This window comes from Oncorhynchus gorbuscha, linkage group LG13 (genome assembly GCF_021184085.1).
Source record: "Oncorhynchus gorbuscha isolate QuinsamMale2020 ecotype Even-year linkage group LG13, OgorEven_v1.0, whole genome shotgun sequence".
Classification (NCBI taxonomy): domain Eukaryota; kingdom Metazoa; phylum Chordata; class Actinopteri; order Salmoniformes; family Salmonidae; genus Oncorhynchus; species Oncorhynchus gorbuscha.
Window position 1 is genome coordinate 16,206,817 of NC_060185.1, and position 26,625 is coordinate 16,233,441.

The 26,625-nt window shown below is 48.6% G+C and overlaps 1 protein-coding gene across 6 annotated transcripts in view; it reads right to left on the reverse strand.

Annotated features, from left to right (window-relative positions):
• LOC123992544 (arf-GAP with Rho-GAP domain, ANK repeat and PH domain-containing protein 1-like) overlaps positions 1–26,625 on the reverse strand; it is a 119,541-nt gene that overhangs the window by 24,596 nt on the left and 68,320 nt on the right. For 5 of the 6 annotated variants that reach the window (XR_006831266.1, XM_046293755.1, XM_046293753.1 and 2 more), the window contains 7 exons: positions 22,249–22,444; positions 21,659–21,704; positions 19,395–19,558; positions 17,423–17,632; positions 16,767–16,872; positions 16,546–16,693; positions 1,371–1,460 (listed from right to left, as the gene is read on the reverse strand). Coding sequence is in view for 5 of the 6 variants with exons in the window: in XM_046293755.1 (XP_046149711.1) it covers positions 1,371–1,460; positions 16,546–16,693; positions 16,767–16,872; positions 17,423–17,632; positions 19,395–19,558; positions 21,659–21,704; positions 22,249–22,444 (960 nt within the window). In the remaining variant the exon portion in view is untranslated. Of the gene's footprint in view, positions 1–260; positions 1,292–1,370; positions 1,461–16,545; positions 16,694–16,766; positions 16,873–17,422; positions 17,633–19,394; positions 19,559–21,658; positions 21,705–22,248; positions 22,445–26,625 lie in introns of those variants that run through there. The other variant, XM_046293756.1, reaches the window with a different exon arrangement.

The window sequence follows — 26,625 nt, forward strand, 5'->3', positions numbered from 1 at the left end:
ACAGTATTACTCACAGGAACGCTGGAGTTGAGATGTGTGTACAGTATTACTCACAGGAACGCTGGAGTTGAGATGTGTGTACAGTATTACTCACAGGAACGCTGGAGTTGAGATGTGTGTACAGTATTACTCACAGGAACGCTGGAGTTGAGATGTGTGTGAATGTACTGTATTACTCACAGGAACGCTGGAGTTGAGATGTGTGTACAGTATTACTCACAGGAACGCTGGAGTTGAGATGTGTGTACAGTATTACTCACAGGAATGCTGGAGTTGAGATGTGTGTACAGTATTACTCACAGGAACGCTGGAGTTGAGATGTGTGTACAGTATTACTCACAGGAACGCTGGAGTTGAGATGTGTGTACAGTATTACTCACAGGAACGCTGGAGTTGAGATGTGTGTACAGTATTACTCACAGGAACGCTGGAGTTGAGATGTGTGTACAGTATTACTCACAGGAACGCTGGAGTTGAGATGTGTGTACAGTATTACTCACAGGAACGCTGGAGTTGAGATGTGCGTGAATGTACTGTATTACTCACAGGAACGCTGGAGTTGAGATGTGTGTACAGTATTACTCACAGGAACGCTGGAGTTGAGATGTGTGTACAGTATTACTCACAGGAACGCTGGAGTTGAGATGTGTGTACAGTATTACTCACAGGAACGCTGGAGTTGAGATGTGTGTACAGTATTACTCACAGGAACGCTGGAGTTGAGATGTGTGTACAGTATTACTCACAGGAACGCTGGAGTTGAGATGTGTGTACTGTATTACTCACAGGAACGCTGGAGTTGAGATGTGTGTACAGTATTACTCACAGGAACGCTGGAGTTGAGATGTGTGTACAGTATTACTCACAGGAACGCTGGAGTTGAGATGTGTGTGAATGTACTGTATTACTCACAGGAACGCTGGAGTTGAGATGTGTGTACAGTATTACTCACAGGAACGCTGGAGTTGAGATGTGTGTACAGTATTACTCACAGGAACGCTGGAGTTGAGATGTGTGTACAGTATTACTCACAGGAACGCTGGAGTTGAGATGTGTGTGAATGTACTGTATTACTCACAGGAACGCTGGAGTTGATATGTGTGTACAGTATTACTCACAGGAACGCTGGAGTTGAGATGTGTGTACAGTATTACTCACAGGAACGCTGGAGTTGAGATGTGTGTGAATGTACTGTATTACTCACAGGAACGCTGGAGTTGAGATGTGTGTACAGTACTACTCACAGGAACGCTGGAGTTGAGATGTGTGTACAGTATTACTCACAGGAACGCTGGAGTTGAGATGTGTGTACAGTATTACTCACAGGAACTCTGGAGTTGAGATGTGTGTGAATGTACTGTATTACTCACAGGAATGCTGGAGTTGAGGTTCAACTTCTCTCTAACTTTAATGATGACCGTGATCTCATCCAGCTGCCTTTTCAGCTGCTGCTCATCCACCTGGACCGCAACACAACCACACAGCAACATGACCGGTATAACTACTCACTCCGTGGTTGAATCACCACTGACCAGCTCACACTGCAGCCATCCCCCTACAAAAACACTGCAGCTACCAAACACTGCAACCCCTACCACACTGCAGCCATCCCCCTACCAAACACTGCAGCCACCCCCTACCACACTGCAGCCACCCCCTACCAAACACTGCAGCCACCCCCTACCAAACACTGCAGCCACCCCCTACCACACTGCAGCCACCCCCTACCACACTGCAGCCACCCCCTACCACACTGCAGCCACCCCCTACCACACTGCAGCCACCCCCTACCACACTGCAGCCACCCCCTATCACACTGCAGCCACCCCCTATCACACTGCAGCCACCCCCTATCACACTGCAGCCACCCCCTACCACACTGCAACCACCCCCTACCACACTGCAGCCACTCCCCTATCACACTGTAGTCATCCCCTATCACACTGTAGTCATCCCCCTACCAAACCATCCCCTACCAAACCAAAGCACTAGCACATCACTACCAAACCATCCCCTACCAAACCATCCCCTACCAAACCTTCCCACTACCAAACCATCCCCCTACCAAACCATCCCACTACCAAACCATCCCCTACCAAACCTTCCCCTACCAAACCATCCCCCTACCAAACCATCCCACTACCAAACCATCCCCTACCAAACCATCCCCCTACCAAACCATCCCCTACCAAACCATCCCCCTACCAAACCATCCCACTACCAAACCATCCCCTACCAAACTATCCCCTACCAAACCATCCCCTACCAAACCATCCCCTACCAAACCATCCCCTACCAAACCTTCCCACTACCAAACCATCCCCTACCAAACCATCCCCTACCAAACCATCCCCTACCAAACCTTCCCACACCAAACCATCCCCTACCAAACCATCCCCTACCAAACCATCCCCTACCAAACCATCCCCTACCAAACCATCCCCTACCAAACCATCCCCTACCAAACCATCCCCTACCAAACCATCCCCTACCAAACCATCCCCTACCAAACCATCCCCTACCAAACCATCCCCTACCAAACCTTCCCCCTACCAAACCATCCCCTACCAAACCATCCCCTACCAAACCATCCCCTACCAAACCATCCCCTACCAAACCATCCCCTACCAAACCATCCCCTACCAAACCATCCCCTACCAAACCATCCCCTACCAAACCATCCCCTACCAAACCATCCCCCTACCAAACCATCCCCTACCAAACCATCCCCTACCAAACCATCCCCTACCAAACCATCCCACTACCAAACCATCCCCTACCAAACCATCCCACTACCAAACCATCCCCTACCAAACCATCACCTACCAAACCATCCCACTACCAAACCATCCCCTACCAAACCATCCCACTACCAAACCATCCCCCTACCAAACCTTCCCACTACCAAACTATCCCCTACCAAACTATCCCCTACCAAACCATCCCCTACCAAACCATCCCCTACCAAACCTTCCCCTACCAAACCATCCCCCTACCAAACTATCCCCTACCAAACCATCCCCTACCAAACCATCCCCTACCAAACCATCCCCTACCAAACCATTCCCTTCCCACTACCAAACCATCCCCTACCAAACCATCCCCCTACCAAACCTTCCCACTACCAAACCATCCCCTACCAAACTGTCCCCTACCAAACCATCCCCTACCAAACCAAAGCACTAGCACACCACTACCAAACCATCCCCCTACCAAACCATCGCCCTACCAAACCATCCCCTACCAAACATCCCCTACCAAACCATCCCCCTACCAAACCAAAGCACTACCAAACCATCCCCTACCAAACCATCCCCTACCAAACCATCCCCTACCAAACCATCCCCTACCAAACCTTCCCACTACCAAACCTTCCCACTACCAAACCATCCCCTACCAAACCATCAACTACCAAACCATCCCCCTACCAAACCTTCCCACTACCAAACCATCCCCTACCAAACTATCCCCTACCAAACCATCCCCTACCAAACCAAAGCACTAGCACACCACTTCCAAACCATCCCCCTACCAAACCATCCCCTACCAAACCATCCCGTACCAAACCATCCCCTACCAAACCATCCCCTACCAAACCTTCCCACTACCAAACCATCCCCTACCAAACCATCCCCTACCAAACCATCCCCTACCAAACCTTCCCCCTACCAAACCATCCCCTACCAAACCATCCCCTACCAAACCATCACCTACCAAACCATCCCCTACCAAACCATCCCCTACCAAACCATCCCCTACCAAACCATCCCCTACCAAACCATCCCCTACCAAACCTTCCCACTACCAAACCTTCCCACTACCAAACCATCCCACTACCAAACCATCCCACTACCAAACCATCCCACTACCAAACCATCCCACTACCAAACCATCCCCCTACCAAACCATCCCAAACTACCAAACCATCCCCTACCAAACCATCCCCTACCAAACCATCCCCTACCAAACCATCCCCTACCAAACCATCCCCTACCAAACCATCCCCTACCAAACCATCCCCTACCAAACCATCCCCTACCAAACCATCCCCTACCAAACCATCCCCTACCAAACCATCCCCTACCAAACCATCCCCTACCAAACCATCCCCCCCTACCAAACCATCCCCTACCAAACCATCCCCTACCAAACCATCCCCTACCAAACCATCCCCTACCAAACCATCCCCTACCAAACCATCCCCTACCAAACCATCCCCTACCAAACTATCCCCTACCAAACCATCCCCTACCAAACCATCCCCTACCAAACCATCCCCTACCAAACCATCCCCTACCAAACCATCCCCTACCAAACCATCCCCTACCAAACCATCCCACTACCAAACCATCCCCTACCAAACCATCCCCTACCAAACCATCCCCTACCAAACCATCCCCTACCAAACCATCCCCTACCAAACCATCCCTACAAACCAAACCATCCCACTACCAAACCATCCCCTACCAAACCATCCCCTACCAAACCATCCCCTACCAAACCATCCCCTACCAAACCATCCCCTACCAAACCATCCCACTACCAAACCATCCCCTACCAAAACCATCCCCTACCAAACCATCCCCTACCAAACCATCCCCTACCAAACCATCCCACTACCAAACCATCCCCTACCAAACCATCCCCTACCAAACCATCCCACTACCAAACCATCCCACTACCAAACTATCCCCTACCAAACCATCCCCTACCAAACCATCCCTACCAAACCATCCCCTACCAAACCATCCCCTACCAAACCATCCCCTACCAAACCATCCCCTACCAAACCATCAAACCCTACCAAACCATCCCCTACCAAACCATCCCCTACCAAACCATCCCCTACCAAACCATCCCCTACCAAACCATCAAACCATCCCCTACCAAACCATCCCCTACCAAACCATCCCCTACCAAACCATCCCTACCAAACCATCCCCTACCAAACCATCCCCTACCAAACCATCCCCTACCAAACCATCCCCTACCAAACCATCCCCTACCAAACCATCCCCTACCAAACCATCCCCTACCAAACCATCCCCTACCAAACCATCCCCCTACCAAACCATCCCCTACCAAACCATCCCCTACCAAACCATCCCCTACCAAACCACCAAACCCCTACCAAACCATCCCCTACCAAACCATCCCCTACCAAACCACATCCCCTACCAAACCATCCCCTACCAAACCATCCCCTACCAAACCATCCCCTACCAAACCATCCCCTACCAAACCATCCCCTACCAAACTATCCCACTACCAAACCATCCCCTACCAAACCATCCCCCTACCAAACCACTACCAAACCATCCCCCTACCAAACCATCCCCTACCAAACCATCCCCTACCAAACTATCCCCTACCAAACCATCCCCTACCAAACCATCCCCTACCAAACCATCCCCTACCAAACCATCCCCTACCAAACCATCCCCTACCAAACCATCCCCTACCAAACCATCCCCTACCAAACCATCCCCTACCAAACCATCCCCTACCAAACCATCCCCTACCAAACCATCCCCTACCAAACCATCCCCTACCAAACCATCCCACTACCAAACCATCCCACTACCAAACCATCCCCCTACCAAACCATCCCACTACCAAACCATCCCCCTACCAAACCATCCCCTACCAAACCATCCACTACCAAACTATCCCCTACCAAACCATCCCTACCAAACCAAAGCCCTAGCACACCACTACCAAACCATCCCCCTACCAAACCATCGCCCTACCAAACCATCCCCTACCAAACCATCCCCTACCAAACCATCCCCTACCAAACCAAAGCACTAGCACACCACTACCAAACCATCCCCTACCAAACCATCCCACTACCAAACCATCCCACTACCAAACCATCCCCTACCAAACCATCCCACTACCAAACCATCCCACTACCAAACCATCCCCTACTACCAAACCATCCCCTACCAAACCATCCCCTACCAAACCCTACCAAACCATCCCCTACCAAACCATCCCCTACCAAACCATCCCACTACCAAACCATCCCACTACCAAACCATCCCCTACCAAACCATCCCCTACCAAACCATCCCCTACCAAACCATCCCCTACCAAACCATCCCCTACCAAACCATCCCACTACCAAACCATCCCCTACCAAACCATCCCCTACCAAACCATCCCCTACCAAACCATCCCCTACCAAACCTTCCCACTACCAAACCATCCCCTACCAAACTATCCCCTACCAAACCATCCCCTACCAAACCTTCCCACTACCAAACCATCCCCTACCAAACCATACCAAACCATCCCCTACCAAACCATCCCCTACCAAACCATCCCACTACCAAACCATCCCCTACCAAACCATCCCACTACCAAACCATCCCCTACCAAACCATCCCCTACCAAACCTTCCCACTACCAAACCATCCCCTACCAAACCATCCCCTACCAAACCATCCCCTACCAAACCATCCCCTACCAAACCATCCCCTACCAAACCATCCCCTACCAAACCATCCCCTACCAAACCATCCCACTACCAAACCATCCCACTACCAAACCATCCCCTACCAAACCATCCCCTACCAAACCATCCCCTACCAAACCATCCCACTACCAAACCATCCCCTACCAAACCATCCCCTACCAAACCATCCCCTACCAAACCATCCCCTACCAAACCATCCCCTACCAAACCATCCCACTACCAAACCATCCCCTACCAAACCATCCCCTACCAAACCATCCCACTACCAAACCATCCCCTACCAAACCATCCCCTACCAAACCATCCCCTACCAAACCATCCCCTACCAAACCATCCCCTACCAAACCATCCCCTACCAAACCATCCCCTACCAAACCATCCCCTACCAAACCATCCCCTACCAAACCATCCCCTACCAAACCATCCCCTACCAAACCATCCCCTACCAAACCATCCCCTACCAAACCATCCCCTACCAAACCATCCCCTACCAAACCATCCCTACTACCAAACCATCCCCTACCAAACCATCCCCTACCAAACCATCCCCTACCAAACCATCCCCTACCAAACCATCCCACTACCAAACCATCCCACTACCAAACCATCCCACTACCAAACCATCCCCTACCAAACCATCCCCTACCAAACCATCCCCTACCAAAACCATCCCCTACCAAACCATCCCCTACCAAACCATCCCCTACCAAACCATCCCCTACCAAACCATCCCCTACCAAACCATCCCCTACCAAACCATCCCTACCTACCAAAATCCCCTACCAAACCATCCCCTACCAAACCATCCCCTACCAAACCATCCCCTACCAAACCATCCCCTACCAAACCATCCCCTACCAAACCATCCCCTACCAAACCATCCCCTACCAAACCATCCCCAAACCATCCCCTACCAAACCATCCCCTACCAAACCATCCCCTACCAAACCATCCACTACCAAACCATCCACTACCAAACCATCCCACTACCAAACCATCCCCTACCAAACCATACCCTACCAAACCATCCCCTACCAAACCATCCACTACCAAACCATCCCCTACCAAACCATCCCCTACCAAACCATCCCCTACCAAACCATCCCCTACCAAACCATCCCCTACCAAACCATCCCCTACCAAACTATCCCACTACCAAACCACTACCAAACCTTCCCACTACCAAACCATCCCCTACCAAACCATCCCCTACCAAACCATCCCCTACCAAACCATCCCCTACCAAACCATCCCCTACCAAACCATCCCCTACCAAACCATCCCCTACCAAACCATCCCCTACCAAACCATCCCCTACCAAACCATCCCCTACCAAACCATCCCCTACCAAACCATCCCCTACCAAACCATCCCCTACCAAACCATCCCCTACCAAACCATCCCCTACCAAACCATCCCTACCAAACCATCCACTACCAAACCATCCACTACCAAACCATCCCACTACCAAACCATCCCCTACCAAACCATCCCCTACCAAACCATCCCCTACCAAACCATCCACTACCAAACCATCCCCTACCAAACCATCCCCTACCAAACCATCCCCTACCAAACCATCCCCTACCAAACCATCCCCTACCAAACCATCCCCTACCAAACTATCCCACTACCAAACCACTACCAAACCTTCCCACTACCAAATCATCCCACTACCAAACCATCCCCCTACCAAACCATCCCCTACCAAACCATCCCCTACCAAACCATCCCACTACCAAACCATCCCATTACCAAACCATCCAACTACCAAACCATCCCACTACCAAATCATCCCATCCCATTACCAAACCATCCCACTACCAAACCATCCCCTACCAAACCTTCCCACTACCAAACCATCCCACTACCAAACATCCCCTACCAAACCTTCCCCCTACCAAACCTTCCCCTACCAAACCTTCCCACTACCAAACCATCCCACTACCAAACCATACCACTACCAAACCAAACCATCCCCTACCAAACCATACCACTACCAAACCATCCCAATACCAAACCATGCCACTACCAAACCACTACCAAACCATCCCCCAACCAAACCATCCCACTCCAAACCATCACCAAACCATCCCACTACCACACCATCCCACTACCAAACCACTACCACTACCAAACCATCCCACTACCAAACCATACCACTATGAAACCATCCCACTACCAAACCATCCTACTACCCCCTACCAAACCATCCCACTACCAAACCATACCACTATGAAACCATCCCAAAACCATGCCACTACCATCCCATCCCACTACCAAACCATCCTACTACCGCCACCAAACCATCCCACTACTACACCATACCACTATGAAACCATCCCAATACCATGCCACTACCATCCCATCCCACTACCAAACCATCCTACTACTACCACCAAACCACAACCGCTACCAAACCATCCCACTACCAAACCATCCCCTACCAAACCACTACCAAACCATCCCACTACCAAACCATCCCACTACCAAACCTCACCATTACCAAATCACTACCACTACCAAACCATCCCACAACCAAACCATCCCACTACCAAACCATCCCCTACCAAACCATCCCTACCAAACCATCCCCATCCCCTACCAAACCATCCCACTACCAAACCATCCCCTACCAAACCATCCCCCTACCAAACCATCCCACGACCAAACCACAACCACTACCAAACCTTCCCACTACCAAATCATCCCATTACCAAACCATCCCCTACCAAACCATCCCCTACCAAACTATCCCCTACCAAACCATCCCCTACCTACCAAACCATCCCCTACCAAACCATCCCCTACCAAACCATCCCCTACCAAACCATCCCACTACCAAACCATCCCCCTACCAAACCATCCCACTACCAAACCATCCCCCTACCAAACCATCCCCTACCAAACCATCCCCTACCAAACCATCCCCTACCAAACCATCCCCTACCAAACCATCCACTACCAAACCATCCACTACCAAACCATCCCACTACCAAACCATCCCCTACCAAACCATACCCCTACCAAACCATCCCCTACCAAACCATCCACTACCAAACCATCCCCCTACCAAACCATCCCCTACCAAACTATCCCCTACCAAACCATCCCCTACCAAACCATCCCCTACCAAACCATCCCCTACCAAACCATCCCACTACCAAACCACTACCAAACCTTCCCACTACCAAATCATCCCATTACCAAACCATCCCACTACGAAACCCTACCCCTACCAAACCATACCCCTACCAAACCATCCCCTACCAAACCATCCACTACCAAACCATCCCCTACCAAACCATCCCCTACCAAACTATCCCCTACCAAACCATCCCCTACCAAACCATCCCCTACCAAACCATCCCCTACCAAACCATCCCCTACCAAACTATCCCACTACCAAACCACTACCAAACCTTCCCACTACCAAATCATCCCACTACCAAACCATCCTACTACCGCCACCAAACCATCCCACTACTACACCATACCACTATGAAACCATCCCAATACCATGCCACTACCATCCCATCCCACTACCAAACCATCCTACTACTACCACCAAACCACAACCGCTACCAAAGCATCCCACTACCAAACCATACCCCTACCAGACCACTACCAAACCATCCCACTACCAAACCATCCCACTACCAAACCCTCACCATTACCAAATCACTACCACTACCAAACCATCCCACAACCAAACCATCCCACGACCAAACCATCCCACGACCAAACCATCCCACGACCAAACCATCCCACGACCAAACCATCCCACGACCAAACCATCTCACGACCAAACCATCCCACGACCAAACCATCCCACGACCAAACCATCCCACGACCAAACCATCCCACGACCAAACCATCCCACGACCAAACCACAACCACTACCAAACCTTCCCACTACCAAATCATCCCATTACCAAACCATCCCCTACCAAACCATCCCCTACCAAACTATCCCCTACCAAACCATCCCCTACCTACCAAACCATCCCCTACCAAACCATCCCCTACCAAACCATCCCCTACCAAACCATCCCCTACCAAACCATCCCCTACCAAACCATCCCACTACCAAACCATCCCCTACCAAACCATCCCCTACCAAACCATCCCCTACCAAACCATCCCCTACCAAACCATCCCCTACCAAACCATCCACTACCAAACCATCCACTACCAAACCATCCACTACCAAACCATCCCACTACCAAACCATCCCCTACCAAACCATCCCCCTACCAAACCATCCCCTACCAAACCATCCACTACCAAACCATCCCCCTACCAAACCATCCCCTACCAAACTATCCCCTACCAAACCATCCCCTACCAAACCATCCCCTACCAAACTATCCCACTACCAAACCACTACCAAACCTTCCCACTACCAAATCATCCCACTACCAAATCATCCCATTACCAAACCATCCCACTACGAAACCCTACCCCTACCAAACCATCCCCCTACCAAACCATCCCCCTACCAAACCATCCCCTACCAAACCATCCCACTACCAAATCATCCCACTACCAAACCATCCCCCTACCAAACCATCCCCCTACCAAATCATCCCATTACCAAACCATCCCACTACCAAATCATCCCATTACCAAACCATCCAACTACCAAATCATCCCACTACCAAACCATCCCACTACCAAATCATCCCATTACCAAACCATCCCACTACCAAATCATCCCCCTACCAAACCATCCCCCTACCAAACCTTCCCACTACCAAACCATCCCACTACCAAACATCCCCCTACCAAACATCCCCCTACCAAACCTTCCCCCTACCAAACCTTCCCCTACCAAACCTTCCCCCTACCAAACCTTCCCACTACCAAACCTTCCCACTACCAAACCATACCACTACCAAACCAAACCATCCCCCTACCACACCATACCACTACCAAACCATCCCAATACCATGCCACTACCAAACCACTACCAAACCATCCCCCAACCAAACCATCCCACTAACAAACCATCACCAAATCATCCCACTACCACACCATCCCACTACCAAACCACTACCACTACCAAACTATCCCACTACTACACCATACCACTATGAAACCATCCCACTACCAAACCATCCTACTACCGCCACCAAACCATCCCACTACTACACCATACCACTATGAAACCATCCCAATACCGTGCCACTACCATCCCATCCCACTACCAAACCATCCTACTACCGCCACCAAACCATCCCACTACTACACCATACCACTATGAAACCATCCCAATACCATGCCACTACCATCCCATCCCACTACCAAACCATCCTACTACTACCACCAAACCACAACCGCTACCAAAGCATCCCACTACCAAACCATACCCCTACCAGACCACTACCAAACCATCCCACTACCAAACCATCCCACTACCAAACCCTCACCATTACCAAATCACTACCACTACCAAACCATCCCACAACCAAACCATCCCACGACCAAACCATCCCACGACCAAACCATCCCACGACCAAACCATCCCACGACCAAACCATCCCACGACCAAACCATCCACGACCAAACCATCCCACGACCAAACCATCCCACGACCAAACCATCCCACGACCAAACCATCCCACGACCAAACCATCCCACGACCAAACCACAACCGCTACCAAACCATACCACTACCAAACCATACCACTACCAAACCATCCCCCTACCACACCATACGACTACCAAATCACACCACTACCAAACCATTCCCAATACCATGCACCATGCCACCACCAAACCACTACCACATTTACATTTAAGTCATTTAGCAGACGCTCTTATCCAGAGCGACTTACAACCAAACCACTACCAAACCACTACCAAACCACCCCACTACCAAACCATCCCACTACCAAACCATCCCACTACCAAACCACTACCAAATCATCCCACTACCAAATCATCCCACTACCAAACCACTACCAAATCATCCCACTACCAAACATCCCACTACTAAACCATACCCCTACCAAACCAAATCACACCACTACCAAACCATTCCACTACCAAACCATACCACTACCAAACCAAATCACCATACCAAACCATTCCACCAAACCATACCACTACCAAACCATCCCAAACCATCCCACAACCAAACCATCCACTACCAAACCAACAAACCATCCCACAAACAAACCATCCCACAAACAAACCATCACCAAATCATCCCACTACCACACCATCCCACTACCAAACCATTACCACTAGCAAACCACTACCAAACTATCCCACTACTACACCATACCACTACCAAACCATCCCACTACCAAACCATCCCACTACCAAACTACTACCGCTACCAAACCACAACCAAAACATCCCACTACCAAAGCATCACACTACCAAACCATACCGCTACCAAATCACTACCACTACCAAACCATACCACTACCAAACCATCCCACTACCAAACCATCCCACTACCAAACTACTACCGCTACCAAACCACAACCAAAACATCCCACTACCAAAGCATCACACTACCAAACCATACCTCTACCAAATCACTACCACTACCAAATCACTACCACTACCAAACCATACCACTACCAAACCATCCCACTACCAAACCATCCCACTACCAAACCATCCCACTACCAAACCACTACCACTACCAAACCATACCACTACCAAACCATCCCACTACCAAACCATCCCACTACCAAACCATCCCACTACCAAACCATCCCACTACCAAACCATCCCACTACCAAACCATCCCACTACCAAACCATCCCACTACCAAACCACTACCAAACCACTACCAAACCACTACCGCTACCAAACCACAACCGCTACCAAACCACAACCGCTACCAAACCACAACCACTACCAAACCATCCCGCTACCAAACCGCTACCAGACCGCTACCAAACCAGACCGCTACCAAACTACTACCGCTACCAAACCACAACCGCTACCAAACCACAACCGCTACCAAACCACAACCGCTACCAAACCACAACCGCTACAAAACCACAACCGCTACCAAACCACAACCGCTACCAAACCACTACCGCTACCAAACCAAACCACAACCAAACCACTACCAAACCACAACCGCTACCAAACCACAACCGCTACCAAACCACAACCGCTACCAAACCACTACCGCTACCAAACCACAACCGCTACCAAACCACAACCGCTACCAAACCACAACCACTACCAAACCACTACCGCTACCAAACCACAACCGCTACCAAACCATCCCACTACCAAACCACTACCGCTACCAAACCACTACCAAACCACTACCGCTACCAAACCACAACCGCTACCAAACCACAACCACTACCAAACCGTCCCGCTACCAAACCGTACCGCTACCAGACCGCTACCAAACCAGACCGCTACCAAACTACTACCCTACCAAACCACAACCGCTACCAAACCACAACCGCTACCAAACCACAACCGCTACCAAACCACAACCGCTACCAAACCACAACCGCTACCAAACCACAACCGCTACCAAACCACAACCGCTACCAAACCACAACCACTACCAAACCACAACCGCTACCAAACCACAACCACTACCAAACCATCCCACTACCAATCCCACTACCAAACCAAACCCCTACCAAACCATACCCCTACCAAACCAGACCACTACCAAACCATCCCACTACCAAACCCCTACCAAACCAAGACCACTACCAAACCATACGTCTACCAAACCAGACCACTACCAAACCACTACTGCTACCAAACCACTACCGCTACCAAACCACAACCGCTACCAAACCACAACCGCTACCAAACCACAACCGCTACCAAACCACAACCGCTACCAAACCACAACCACTACCAAAACATCCCACTACCATCCCACTACCAAACCAAACCCCTACCAAACCATACCCCTACCAAACCAGACCACTACCAAACCATCCCACTACCAACCCCCTACCAAACCAGACCACTACCAAACCATACGTCTACCAAACCAGACCACTACCAAACCACTACCGCTACCAAACCACTACCGCTACCAAACCACAACCGCTACCAAACCACAACCGCTACCAAAACACAACCGCTACCAAACCACAACCACTACCAAAACATCCCACTACCATCCCACTACCAAACCAAACCCCTACCAAACCATACCCCTACCAAACCAGACCACTACCAAACCATCCCACTACCAACCCCCTACCAAACCAGACCACTACCAAACCATACCTCTACCAAACCAGACCGCTACCAAACTACTACCGCTACCAAACCACAACCGCTACCAAAACACAACCGCTACCAAACCACAACCGCTACCAAACCACAACCGCTACCAAAACATCCCACTACCAAACCAAACCCCTACCAAACCACAACCCCTACCAAAAGATCCCACTACCAAACCATCCCACTACCAAACCAAACCAGACCCTACCAAACCATACCCTACCAAACCAGACCCCTACCAAACAATCCCACTACCAAACCACAACCCCTACCAAACCAGACCACTACCAAACCATACCTCTACCAAACCCAGACCACTACCAAACTACAACCGCTACCAAACCACAACCGCTACCAAAACACAACATTTAAGTCATTTACCAAAACCCAAGCGCTACAAAAACCTTATGACAATCCAGTGGGACTCCTTAAAAACTAAAATCCCACTACCAAACCATCCCCCTACCAAACTATACCACTACCAAACCATACCACTACCAAATCACTACCAAAACCAAACCATACCATTACGTACCACTACCATCCCCCTACCAAACCACTACCAAACCAAACCAAACCATCCCCCTACCAAACCACTACCAAACCATCCCCCTACCAAACCAAAACCAAACCATCCCCCTACCAAACCACTACCAAACCAAACCACTACCAAATCAAACCAAACCACTACCAAACCAAACCACTACCAAACCATCCCCCTACCAAACCACTAACAAACCATCCCCCCACCAAACCATCCCCCACCAAACCATCCCCCACCAAACCATCCCCCACCAAACCATCCCCCACCAAACCATCCCCCTACCAAAACACTACCAAACCATCCCACTACCAAACCATCCCCCTACCAAACCATCCCCCTACCAAACCAAACCACTACCAAACCATCCCCTACCAAACCAAACCACTACCAAACCATCCCCCTACCAAACCAAACCACTACCAAACCATCCCCCTACCAAACCAAACCACTACCAAACCATCCCCTACCAAACCAAACCACTACCAAACCATCCCCTACCAAACCAAACCACTACCAAACCATCCCCCTACCAAACCACTACCAAACCACCCCCAAACCACTACCAAACCATCCCCCTACCAAACCAAACCACTACCAAACCATCCCCCTACCAAACCAAACCACTACCAAACCACTACCAAACCATCCCCCTACCAAGTGACTTACAGGAGCAATTATGGTTAAGTAACTTGCTCAAGGGCATATACATATCTTTCAGTTTTTTACATTTTATTTAACTAGGCAAGTCAGTTAAGAACAAACTCTTATTTTACAATGACTGCCTACTCCGTCCAACCCCTTCCCTAACCCAGACGAACACTGGGCCAATTGTGTACCACCCGGTTGTGATACACCCCGGGATTGAACCAGGGTCTGTAATGAAGCCTCTAGCGCTGAGATGCGAACCAGAGGCCTTCTGGTTACAGGTTCAATGCTCTAAACCGCTAGCCTACCTACTGCCTTTACAAGGTTATGGGTCAGGGGTTAGAGTTAACAGCACCTGTGACCTCAAAGACGTCAGTGTAGTGCTCTATGAGGTTAGGGGTCAGGGGTTAGAGTTAACAGCACCTGTGACCTCAAAGACGTCAGTGTAGTGCTCTATGAGGTTAGGGGTCAGGGGTTAGAGTCTACAGGGTCTCTGACCTCAAAAATGTCAGTGTAGTGCTCTATGAGGTTAGGGGTCAGGGGTTAGAGTCTACAGGGTCTCTGACCTCAAAGACGTCAGTGCAGTGCTCTATGAGGTTAGGGGTCAGGGGTTAGAGTCTACAGGGTCTCTGACCTCAAAGACGTCCGTGTAGTGCTCTATGAGTTCCTCTACGACGCGGCCAGCTGTGAAGTCCTTCCCGTCGCTCTGAAACAGTGTTGGGCCAAATACTATAGCCAGGTTATGGAGATTCATCTGGTTCAGCTCTGCAAACCGCTGCACACTGTGGACAACACACACACACCGTTACACTCTGAGCAGAGGGGTGTGTGTGTGTGTGTTTATATGGGTCTCACCAGTAGAGGTGGTTGACCAGGGCTCGTAGCGTGGCCTTGTTGACTCTGGGCAGGCGGCTCAGCAGCAGCTGGTACTGAGAGATCTTCTTGCTCTCCTCTGGGATCACTGACAAACAACACACACACACACACAGTGTTTGAGTTACGGTGTAGGATACAGGGTGTTTGAGTTAGGGTGTAGGATACAGGGTCTTGGGGTTAGGGTGTAGGATACAGGGTCTTGGGGTTAGGGTGTAGGATACAGGGTGTAGGATACCGGGTGTAGGGGTTACGGTGTAGGATACCGGGTATAGGGGTTAGGGTGTAGGATACAGGGTCTTAGGGTTTAGGGTGTAGGGTAGGATGTAGGGTTTAGGGTGTAGGGTAGGATGTAGGGGTTAGGGTGTAGGGGTTAGGGTGTAGGGGTTAGGGTGTAGGGGTTAGGGTGTTAGCGTGCAGGGTGTTAGCGTGCAGGGTGTTAGCGTGCAGGGTGTTAGCGTGCAGGGTGTTAGCGTGCAGGGTGTTAGCGTGCAGGGTGTTAGCGTGCAGGGTGTTAGCGTGCAGGGTGTTAGCGTGCAGGGTGTTAGCGTGCAGGGTGTTAGCGTGCAGGGTGTTAGCGTGCAGGGTGTTAGCGTGCAGGGTGTTAGCGTGCAGGGTGTTAGCGTGCAGGGTCTCACCAGGTGTGCTGAGCCATGCACTAGCATGTTTGGTGAACAGGCCCTCTCCAGACTCTCTGAAGAAGCGTTTCAGTGTGTTAGACACGTCGTCCACCTGGTGCTCCTCCTCCTTCAGACGCACATTACGGGCATCACGTCGAAACGCCTCGCACAGCGCCGCCACGTGACTGTTCACACCGCTCTTACGGTAGATACCCTCAGACGTCAGACCTAAAACACACACAGTTTAAAACTCAGAGACACACTAATATCCACTCCACAACACATACTCCTGACGTGGTTCACAGTGTTTCAATTCTCCCCCTTCTCTTACTGACCAACCAAAACTGTCAGAGTTCAGAGTAGCAGCCAATCAGAGCACAGAAGGGATTATGAAGAGAGTCAGCAGATGGAATAGACTAACATGCTGACCACACTGCTCACGTGCGCCAACGAGCGTCTGCGTTGCCAAGCGCTAAAATAGAAGTCAGTTCTATTTGTGACGCTGAACGCGGTGCAAGTCCTGCCTCTCCCATCTCCTCATTGGTTATACCCACGTGGGTGATTGAAAGTTGAACGGAGGTCGGTCGGTTGTGGTAATACACCTTATTATGAAAGTTAGCTGCTAATCTCCATATAAAGTCCAAAGAAGAAAAGGACGAAGGAGGAGCGATGACTAGAAACGACTTGGTTGACCATTTTATGTGTGGATTCATTGTTGGCGTAGAGGACCTTGTGCGTTTCAGGTATAATAACAACTCAATGTTTATATCCCAGGACAAATTAGCTAGCAACAGCAAGCTAGCTAAATAGGACAAATTAGCAAACAACTGCAAACTAACTAGCTAAAATGCCATAAATGTTGAATGTTTTTCGACCTGTCCCCAAATTAAAATAATTGGTTCAGAGTTTGTTTTGATGTTTCAACCTGGTGTCGTGATGGCGTTTGGTGTGGGAGGACAAAATCCATTTGCACACGCGGATGCACGCGTGTTGTCGGGTTTGGTGTAAGACTGCAGTCCAAATACGTTATTTTTACCCCCTCAGTCGTTACTTTCCCTCAGGATAATCCCAGTCGAAACCGGATGCAGTTTGATTGCCATTTTAAGTGGAGGTCCAATTCACAAACATTGCCCCCTCGGCCCTAGATTTAGCTTGAGGGAGTGAAGAACTTTGGTCACTTACGGGGTTGATATGACCCACAATTCAATGCAAATTGTATTCACATGTCAAACTCTGGTGTGTCAAATTTAATCAACAAGGCTGCATTTTCTGCATGTCATAAAAAAGTATGAAGCTAGCGTGCTAAAAAAAAAAAATATATATATATATATATATATATATATACACACACACACATTGATTTTAGTGTTGGCAAATTGGCTTAGTCTCGTACTGAGGAGCCTATAAAATATAAACAATTTTTGGAATTCTGAAATGTATTGGAATAAATGACCAAACTATAAAACTTGCTAGCCAGCTATGGGTAACTGTAGCTAGCTACCTGACAGGAGTGCTGGCTAGATACGTTAGCTTGCTAGGTACATTAATAGCTTTAGGTTAGTTGTTTTTAAGCTCAACTTGAAGATTTCCACCAAGTACGTTGCCTCTCCAATCATCACTGTCACTCGCTTTGGCAAGGCACACACGGATGTGACAATGTAAAGCATCATTCAAGGGCTGAGGGTTTAGGGTTGAGGACTGTCTACTTTGAGTTTGAAACGCAGCCAAACATTTCAATCACAAAACAGGATAAACTATCCAGACCCCAACAGGAACAGCCTGATCTCCAGTAAGAGTCATAATAGGAAATAAACTACAGAGAGAAAGAGAGGAGAACTTAACACATGACTGGGGGGATAGAGAGAGAGAACAGTGCTGATTTGTTGACCTTTGCTTCTCGGTCTCTGTGAGCCAGAACTCCCGCTATTACAGTCACGAGGCAACACACACGGCAACACACACAGCTACACACACAGCTACACACTCTTACCGCACTGTGTGATATAGTCAATGCAGCGGTCCACTATAACAGGGATGTCGGCCTCAGTTAGTTGCTGCTGACTAAGAGAGTCTCCTGCACTGCCTGCTGCTTTCTGGATGCCCACACACCAACCCTGGAAGTCAAGCTTCCTCTCCCCCTCGATGTACAGTGTCCTGGAGAGAGGGAGGGAGGAAGGTAGGGGGTTTAGGAAGAATAAGAGGGAGGGAGGGAGGGAGGGAGGGAGGGAGGGAGGGAGGGAGGGAGGGAGGGAGGGAGGGAGGGAGGGAGGGAGGGAGGGAGGGAGGGAGGAGGAAGAATGAGAGGGAGGGAGTGAGACAGGGAGATAGGGGGGTAGGTAGAATGAGAGGGAGGTAGGTAGAATGAGAGGGAGGTAGAGGAAGGAATGAAACCTCTTTAGTGGGTCAATATACAGTTGAAGTCGGAAATTTACATATACCTTAGCCAAAAACATTTAAACACAGTGTTTCACAATTCCTGACATTTAAATCCTATTAAAAATTCCCTGTCTTAGGTCAGTTAGGATCATCACTTTATTTTAAGAATGTGAAATGTCAGAATAATAGTAGAGAGAATGATTAATTTCAGTTTTTATTTCTTTCATCAGATTTTACATTTTACATTTAAGTCATTTAGCAGACGCTCTTATCCAGAGTGACTTACAAATTGGTGCATTCACCTTATGACATCCATTCCCAGTGGGTCAGAAGTTTACATACACTCAATTAGTATTTGGTAGCGTTGCCTTTAAATTGTTTAACTTGGTTCAAACGTTTCGGGTAGCCTTCCACAAGCTTCCCACAATAAGTTGGGTGAATTTTAGCCCATTCCTCCTGACAGAGCTGGTGTAACTGAGTCAGGTTTGTAGGCCTGCTCGCTCACACATGCTTTTTCAGTTCTGCCCACAAATGTTCTATGGGATTGAGGTCAGGGCTTTGTGATGGCCACTCCAATACCTTGACTTGGTTGTCCTTAAGTCATTTTGCCACAACTTTGGAAGTATGCTTGGGGTCATTGTCCATTTCGAAGACCCATTTGCGAACAAGCTTTAACTTCCTGACTGATGTCTTGAGATGTTGCATCAATATATCCACATAATTTTCCTCTCTCGTGATACCATCTATTTTGTGAAGTGCACCAGTCCCTCCTGCAGCAAAGTACCCCACAACATGATGCTGCCACCCCCGTGCTTCACGTTTGGGATGAGGTTCTTCGGCTTGCAAGCATCCCCCTTTTTCCTCCAAACATAACGATGGTCATTATGGCCAAACTGTTCTATTTTTGTTTCATCAGACCAGATGACATTTCTCCAAAAAGTACAATCTTTGTCCCCATGTGCATTTGCAAACCGTAGTCGGCCTTTTTTTATGGCAGTTTTGGAGCAGTGGCCTCTTCCTTGCTGAGCGGCCTTTCAGGTTATGTCGATATAGGATTCGTTTTACTTTGGATATAGATACTTTTGTACCCGTTTCTTCCAGCATCTTCACAAGGTCCTTTGCTGTTGTTCTGGGATTGATATTCACTTTTCACACCAAAGTACGTTCGTCTCTAGGAGACAGGACGCGTCTCCTTCCTGAGCGGTATGACGGCTACGTGGTCCCATGGTGTTTATACTTGCGTACTATTGTTCATCTGTACAAACAAACATGGTACCTTCAGGCATTTAGAAATTGCTCCCAAGGATGAACCAGACTTGTGGAGGTCTACCATTTTTTTCTGAGGTCTTGACTGATTTCTTTTGATTTTCCCCATGATGTCGAGCAAAGAGGCACTGAGTTTGAATGTAGGCCTTGAAATACATCCACAGGTACTCCTCCAATTGACTCAAATTATGTACATTTGCCTATCAGAAGCTTCTAAAGCCATGACATAATTTTCTGGAATTTTCCAAGCTGTTTAAAGGCATAGTCAACTTAGTGTATGTAAACTTCTGACCCACTGGAATTGTGATACAGGGAAATTGAGTGAAATAATCTGTCTGTAAACAATGGTGTTCCAACCTAAGTGTATGTAAACTAGTTTTAATAACTCCAACCTAAGTGTATGTAAACTAGTTTTAATAACTCCAACCTAAGTGTATGTAAACATCCGACTTAAACTGTAATAGCGCTAATGTCTACACATTAAAACCATCTAATTTTGCTACCTATTCAGTCCTGTTTCAACTCATCCATTTCCCTGAACAAACAACAAAGAAAAGTACATATAAATGTTGTTAAAAAGTCAGAGGCCATGTGGCAGCATCATCCTCTCACCTGCCTCTCTCCACCAGAACCAACACCTCATTCTCCTGCTGGATCGCTGAGACAAACACACATGTGGAACCATTTAATGGTGGTACAAACAGTGTGTGTGTGTGTGTGTGTGTGTGTGTGTGTGTGTGTGTGTGTGTGTGTGTGTGTGTGTGTGTGTGTGTGTGTGTGTGTGTGTGTGTGTGTGTGTGTGTGTGTGTGTGTGTGTGTGTGTGTGTGTGTGTGTGTGTGTGTGTGTGTGTGTGTGTGTGTGTGTGTGTGTGTGTGTGTATGGTCTTGTTCTTCTATCCTCATGGGGACCTGAAATCCACAACTGTCCCCACAAGGATAGTAAACCAAGGAATATTCTCCCTTGTGGGGACACCTCCCACGTCCCCATGAGGACAAAGGCTATTTTAAGTTTAGGGGTCAGATTTAGGGTTAGAGCTACGATTAGGGGTCAGATTTAGGGTTAGAGCTAAGGTTAGGGGTCAGAATTAGGGTTAGAGCTAAGGTTAGGGAAAATAGGAATTTAAACAGAAATACATTTTAGGTCTCCACGAGAATAGAAGAAGTGTGTATGTGTGTGTGTGTGTGTGCATGTGTGTACTCACAGAGCTCCTGTAGTTTGCGTAGATGTATCTCTTCCTCTTCCTCACTGTCCTCCAGGTAGGCATGGAGGGAGGAGCCAACCAGTGCAAACCAGCCAACCCGAGGGCTCTGTAGGTTCAACCCGTCCTTGTACTTCAGCCGGCCAATCCGCTCAAAGCTCAGTCTCAACAGAGCCTCTGCATTGGACGGAATAAACATCTGGGGAGAAGAGGGGGAGTTAAATATGTTTAAGGATCCATCACTCAGCTGAGCCTTGATTTCCTAGGTTATGGTCAGTGTGAGTGGTTACCTAGGTTATGGTCAGTGTGAGTGGTTACCTAGGCGATGGTCAGTGTGAGTGGTTACCTAGGCGATGGCCAGTGTGAGTGGTTACCTAGGCGATGGTCAGTGTGAGTGGTTACCTAGCCGATGGTCAGTGTGAGTGGTTACCTAGGCGATGGTCAGTTTCGTATTGCGTCAGATAACAACATTGACGAATACGCTGATTCGGTGTGCGAGTTCATTAGAACGTGCGTTGAAGATGTCGTTCCCATAGCAACGATTAAAACATTCCCTAACCAGAAACCGTGGATTGATGGCAGCATTCGCGTGTAAATGAAAGCGCGAACCACTACTTTTAATCAGGGCAAGGTGACTGGTAACATGACCGAATACAAACAGTGCAGCTATTCCCTCCGCAAGGCTATCAAACAAGCGTCAGTATAGAGACAAAGTAGAATCTCAATTCAACGGCTCAGACACAAGAGGTATGTGGCAGGGTCTACAGTCAATCACGGATTACAAGAAGAAAACCAGCCCAGTCACGGACCAGGATGTCTTGCTCCCAGGCAGACTAAATAACTTTTTTGCCCGCTTTGAGGACAATAAAGTGCCACTGACACGGCTTGCAACGAAAACATGCGGACTCTCCTTCACTGCAGCCGAGGTGAGTAAGACATTTAAACGTGTTAACCCTCGCAAGGCTGCAGGCCCAGACGGCATCCCCAGCCGCGCCCTCAGAGCATGCGCAGACCAGCTGGCCGGTGTGTTTAAGGACATATTCAATAAATCCCTATACCAGTCTGCTGTTCCCACATGTTTCAAGAGGGCCACCATTGTTCCTGTTCCCAAGAAAGCTAAGGTAACGGAGCTAAACGACTACCGCCCCATAGCACTCACTTCCGTCATCATGAAGTGCTTTGAGAGACTAGTCAAGGACCATATCACCTCCACCCTACCTGACACCCTAGACCCACTCCAATCTGCTTACCGCCCAAATAGGTCCACAGACGATGCAATCTCAACCACACTGCACACTGCCCTAACCCATCTGGACAAGAGGAATACCTATGTGAGAATGCTGTTCATCGACTACGCTCGGCATTCAACACCATAGTACCCTCCAAGCTCGTCATCAAGCTCGAGACCCTGGGTCTCGACCCCGCCCTGTGCAACTGGGTACTGGACTTCCTGACGGGACGCCCCCAGGTGGTGAGGGTAGGCAACAACATCTCCACCCCGCTGATCCTCAACACTGGGACCCCACAAGGGTGCGTTCTGAGCCCTCTCCTGTACTCCCTGTTCACCCACGACTGCGTGGCCACGCACGCCTCCAACTCAATCATCAAGTTTGCGGACGACACAACAGTGGTAGGCTTGATAACCAACAACGACGAGACGGCCTACAGGGAGGAGGTGAGGGCCCTCGGAGTGTGGTGTCAGGAAAATAACCTCACACTCAACGTCAACAAAACTAAGGAGATGATTGTGAGATGATTGAAACAGCAGAGGGAACACAGTTTTAAGTTCCTCGGCATACACATCACAGACAAACTGAATTGGTCCACTCACACAGACAGCATCGTGAAGAAGGCGCAGCAGCGCCTCTTCAACCTCAGGAGGTTGAAGAAATTTGGCTTGTCACCAAAAGCACTCACAAACTTCTACAGATGCACAATCGAGAGCATCCTGGCGGGCTGTATCACCGCCTGGTATGGCAACTGCTCCGCCCACAACCGTAAGGCACTCCAGAGGGTAGCGAGGTCTGCACAACGTATCACCGGGGACAAACTACCTGCCCTCCAGGACACCTACACTACCAGATGTTACAGGAAGGCCATAAAGATCATCAAGGACAAAAACCACCCGAGCCACTGCCTGTTCACCCCGCTATCATCCAGAAGGCGAGGTCAGTACAGGTGCATCAAAGCTGGGACCGAGAGACTGAAAAACAGCTTCTATCTCAAGGCCATCAGACTGTTAAACAGCCACCACTAACATTGAGTGGCTGCTGCCAACACACTGACACTGACTCAACTCCAGCCACTTTAATAATGGGAATTGATGGGAAAGGATGTAAAATATATCACTAGCCACTTTAAACAATGCTACCTAATATATTGTTACTTACCCTACATTATTCATCTCATATGCATACGTATATACTGTACTCTATATCATCTACTGCATCCTTACGTAATACATGTATCACTAGCCACTTTAACTATGCCACTTTGTTTACATACTCATCTCATATGTATATACTGTATCTTGCCTATGCTGCTCTGTACCATCACTCATTCATATATCTTTATGTACATATTCTTTATCCCCTTACACTGTGTATAAGACAGTAGTTTTGGAATTGCTAGTTACAGTGCCTTGCGAAAGTATTCGGCCCCCTTGAACTTTGCGACCTTTTGCCACATTTAAAACGGATATAAAACGGTATTTTTTTGTGAAGAATCAACAACAAGTGGGACACAATCAAGAAGTGGAACGACATTTATTGGATATTTCAAACTTTTTTAACAAATCAAAAACTGAAAAATTAGGTGTACAATTGGATATGGAATGTTGACTTGGGAACACTCACTAATAAATGTGTGGAATGCATATGGAATGTTGACTTGGGAACACTCACTAATAAACGTGTGGATTGCATATGGGTTGTTGACTTGGGAACACTCACTAATAAACGTGTGGATTGCATATGGAATGTTGACTTGGGAACACTCACTAATAAACGTGTGGAATGCATATGGGTTGTTGACTTGGGAACACTCACTAATAAACGTGTGGAATGCATATGGGTTGTTGACTTGGGAACACTCACTAATAAACGTGTGGATTGCATATGGGTTGTTGACTTGGGAACACTCACTAATAAACGTGTGGAATGCATATGGGTTGTTGACTTGGGAACACTCACTAATAAACGTGTGGAATGCATATGGGTTGTTGACTTGGGAACACTCACTAATAAACGTGTGGAATGCATATGGGTTGTTGACTTGGGAACACTCACTAATAAACGTGTGGAATGCATATGGGTTGTTGACTTGGGAACACTCACTAATAAACGTGTGGATTGCATATGGGTTGTTGACTTGGGAACACTCACTAATAAACGTGTGGAATGCATATGGGTTGTTGACTTGGGAACACTCACTAATAAACGTGTGGAATGCATATGGGTTGTTGACTTGGGAACACTCACTAATAAACGTGTGGAATGCATATGGGTTGTTGACTTGGGAACACTAGTGATCGTCAAATAAACATTAAATGGTACATGGTTACATCAGTATGTTTTTTCAAGTCCAGGCTGTTTACATTTGTAATGTTTGACGGGTGAACATCAAGAAAGTCATTTGTATCATGAGTAAGGAACTATGACAATATTTCAAAGAAACCCTATTTAATATATAAAATCTTTTGGTCCCAGAAAATAGATGACCTGCAGGATGGATCAGATGGAGGTCATTACCACTAAATAAATTGAGAAATGTACATGTCCAAAAGTCATCCAACATCTCATTCCAAAATCATGGCATTAATATGGAGATGGTCCCCCCTTTTCTGCTATAACAGCCTCCACTCTTCTGGGAAGGCTTTCCACTAGATGTTGGAATATTGCTGCAGGGACTTGCTTCCATTCAGCCACAAGAGCATGAGTGAGGTTGGGCACTGATGTTGGGCGATTAGGCCTGGCTCAATTCACCCCAGATGTGTTCGATGCGGTTGAGGTCAGGGCTCTGTGCAAACTACTCAAATTCTTACACACCGATCGCAACAAACTATTTCTGTGTGGACCTCACTTTGTGCATTTTAGATTAACTGTCTTCAATGTAATGACATCGGACTGCCAGAGGGTGAAGCGTGATTCATCACTCCAGAGAATGTGTTTTCACTGCTCCAGTCCAATGGCGGTGAGCTTTACACCACTCCAGCCGAAGCTTGCTATTGTTCAGGCTGCTTGACCATGGAAACCCATTTCATGAAGTTCCAGACGAACAGTTATTGTGCTGACATTGCATCCAGAGGCAAAACTGAACGGACTAGAGGACTAGGGGACTAGGGAAAGGGACTAGAGAACTAGGGAAAGGGACTAGAGGACT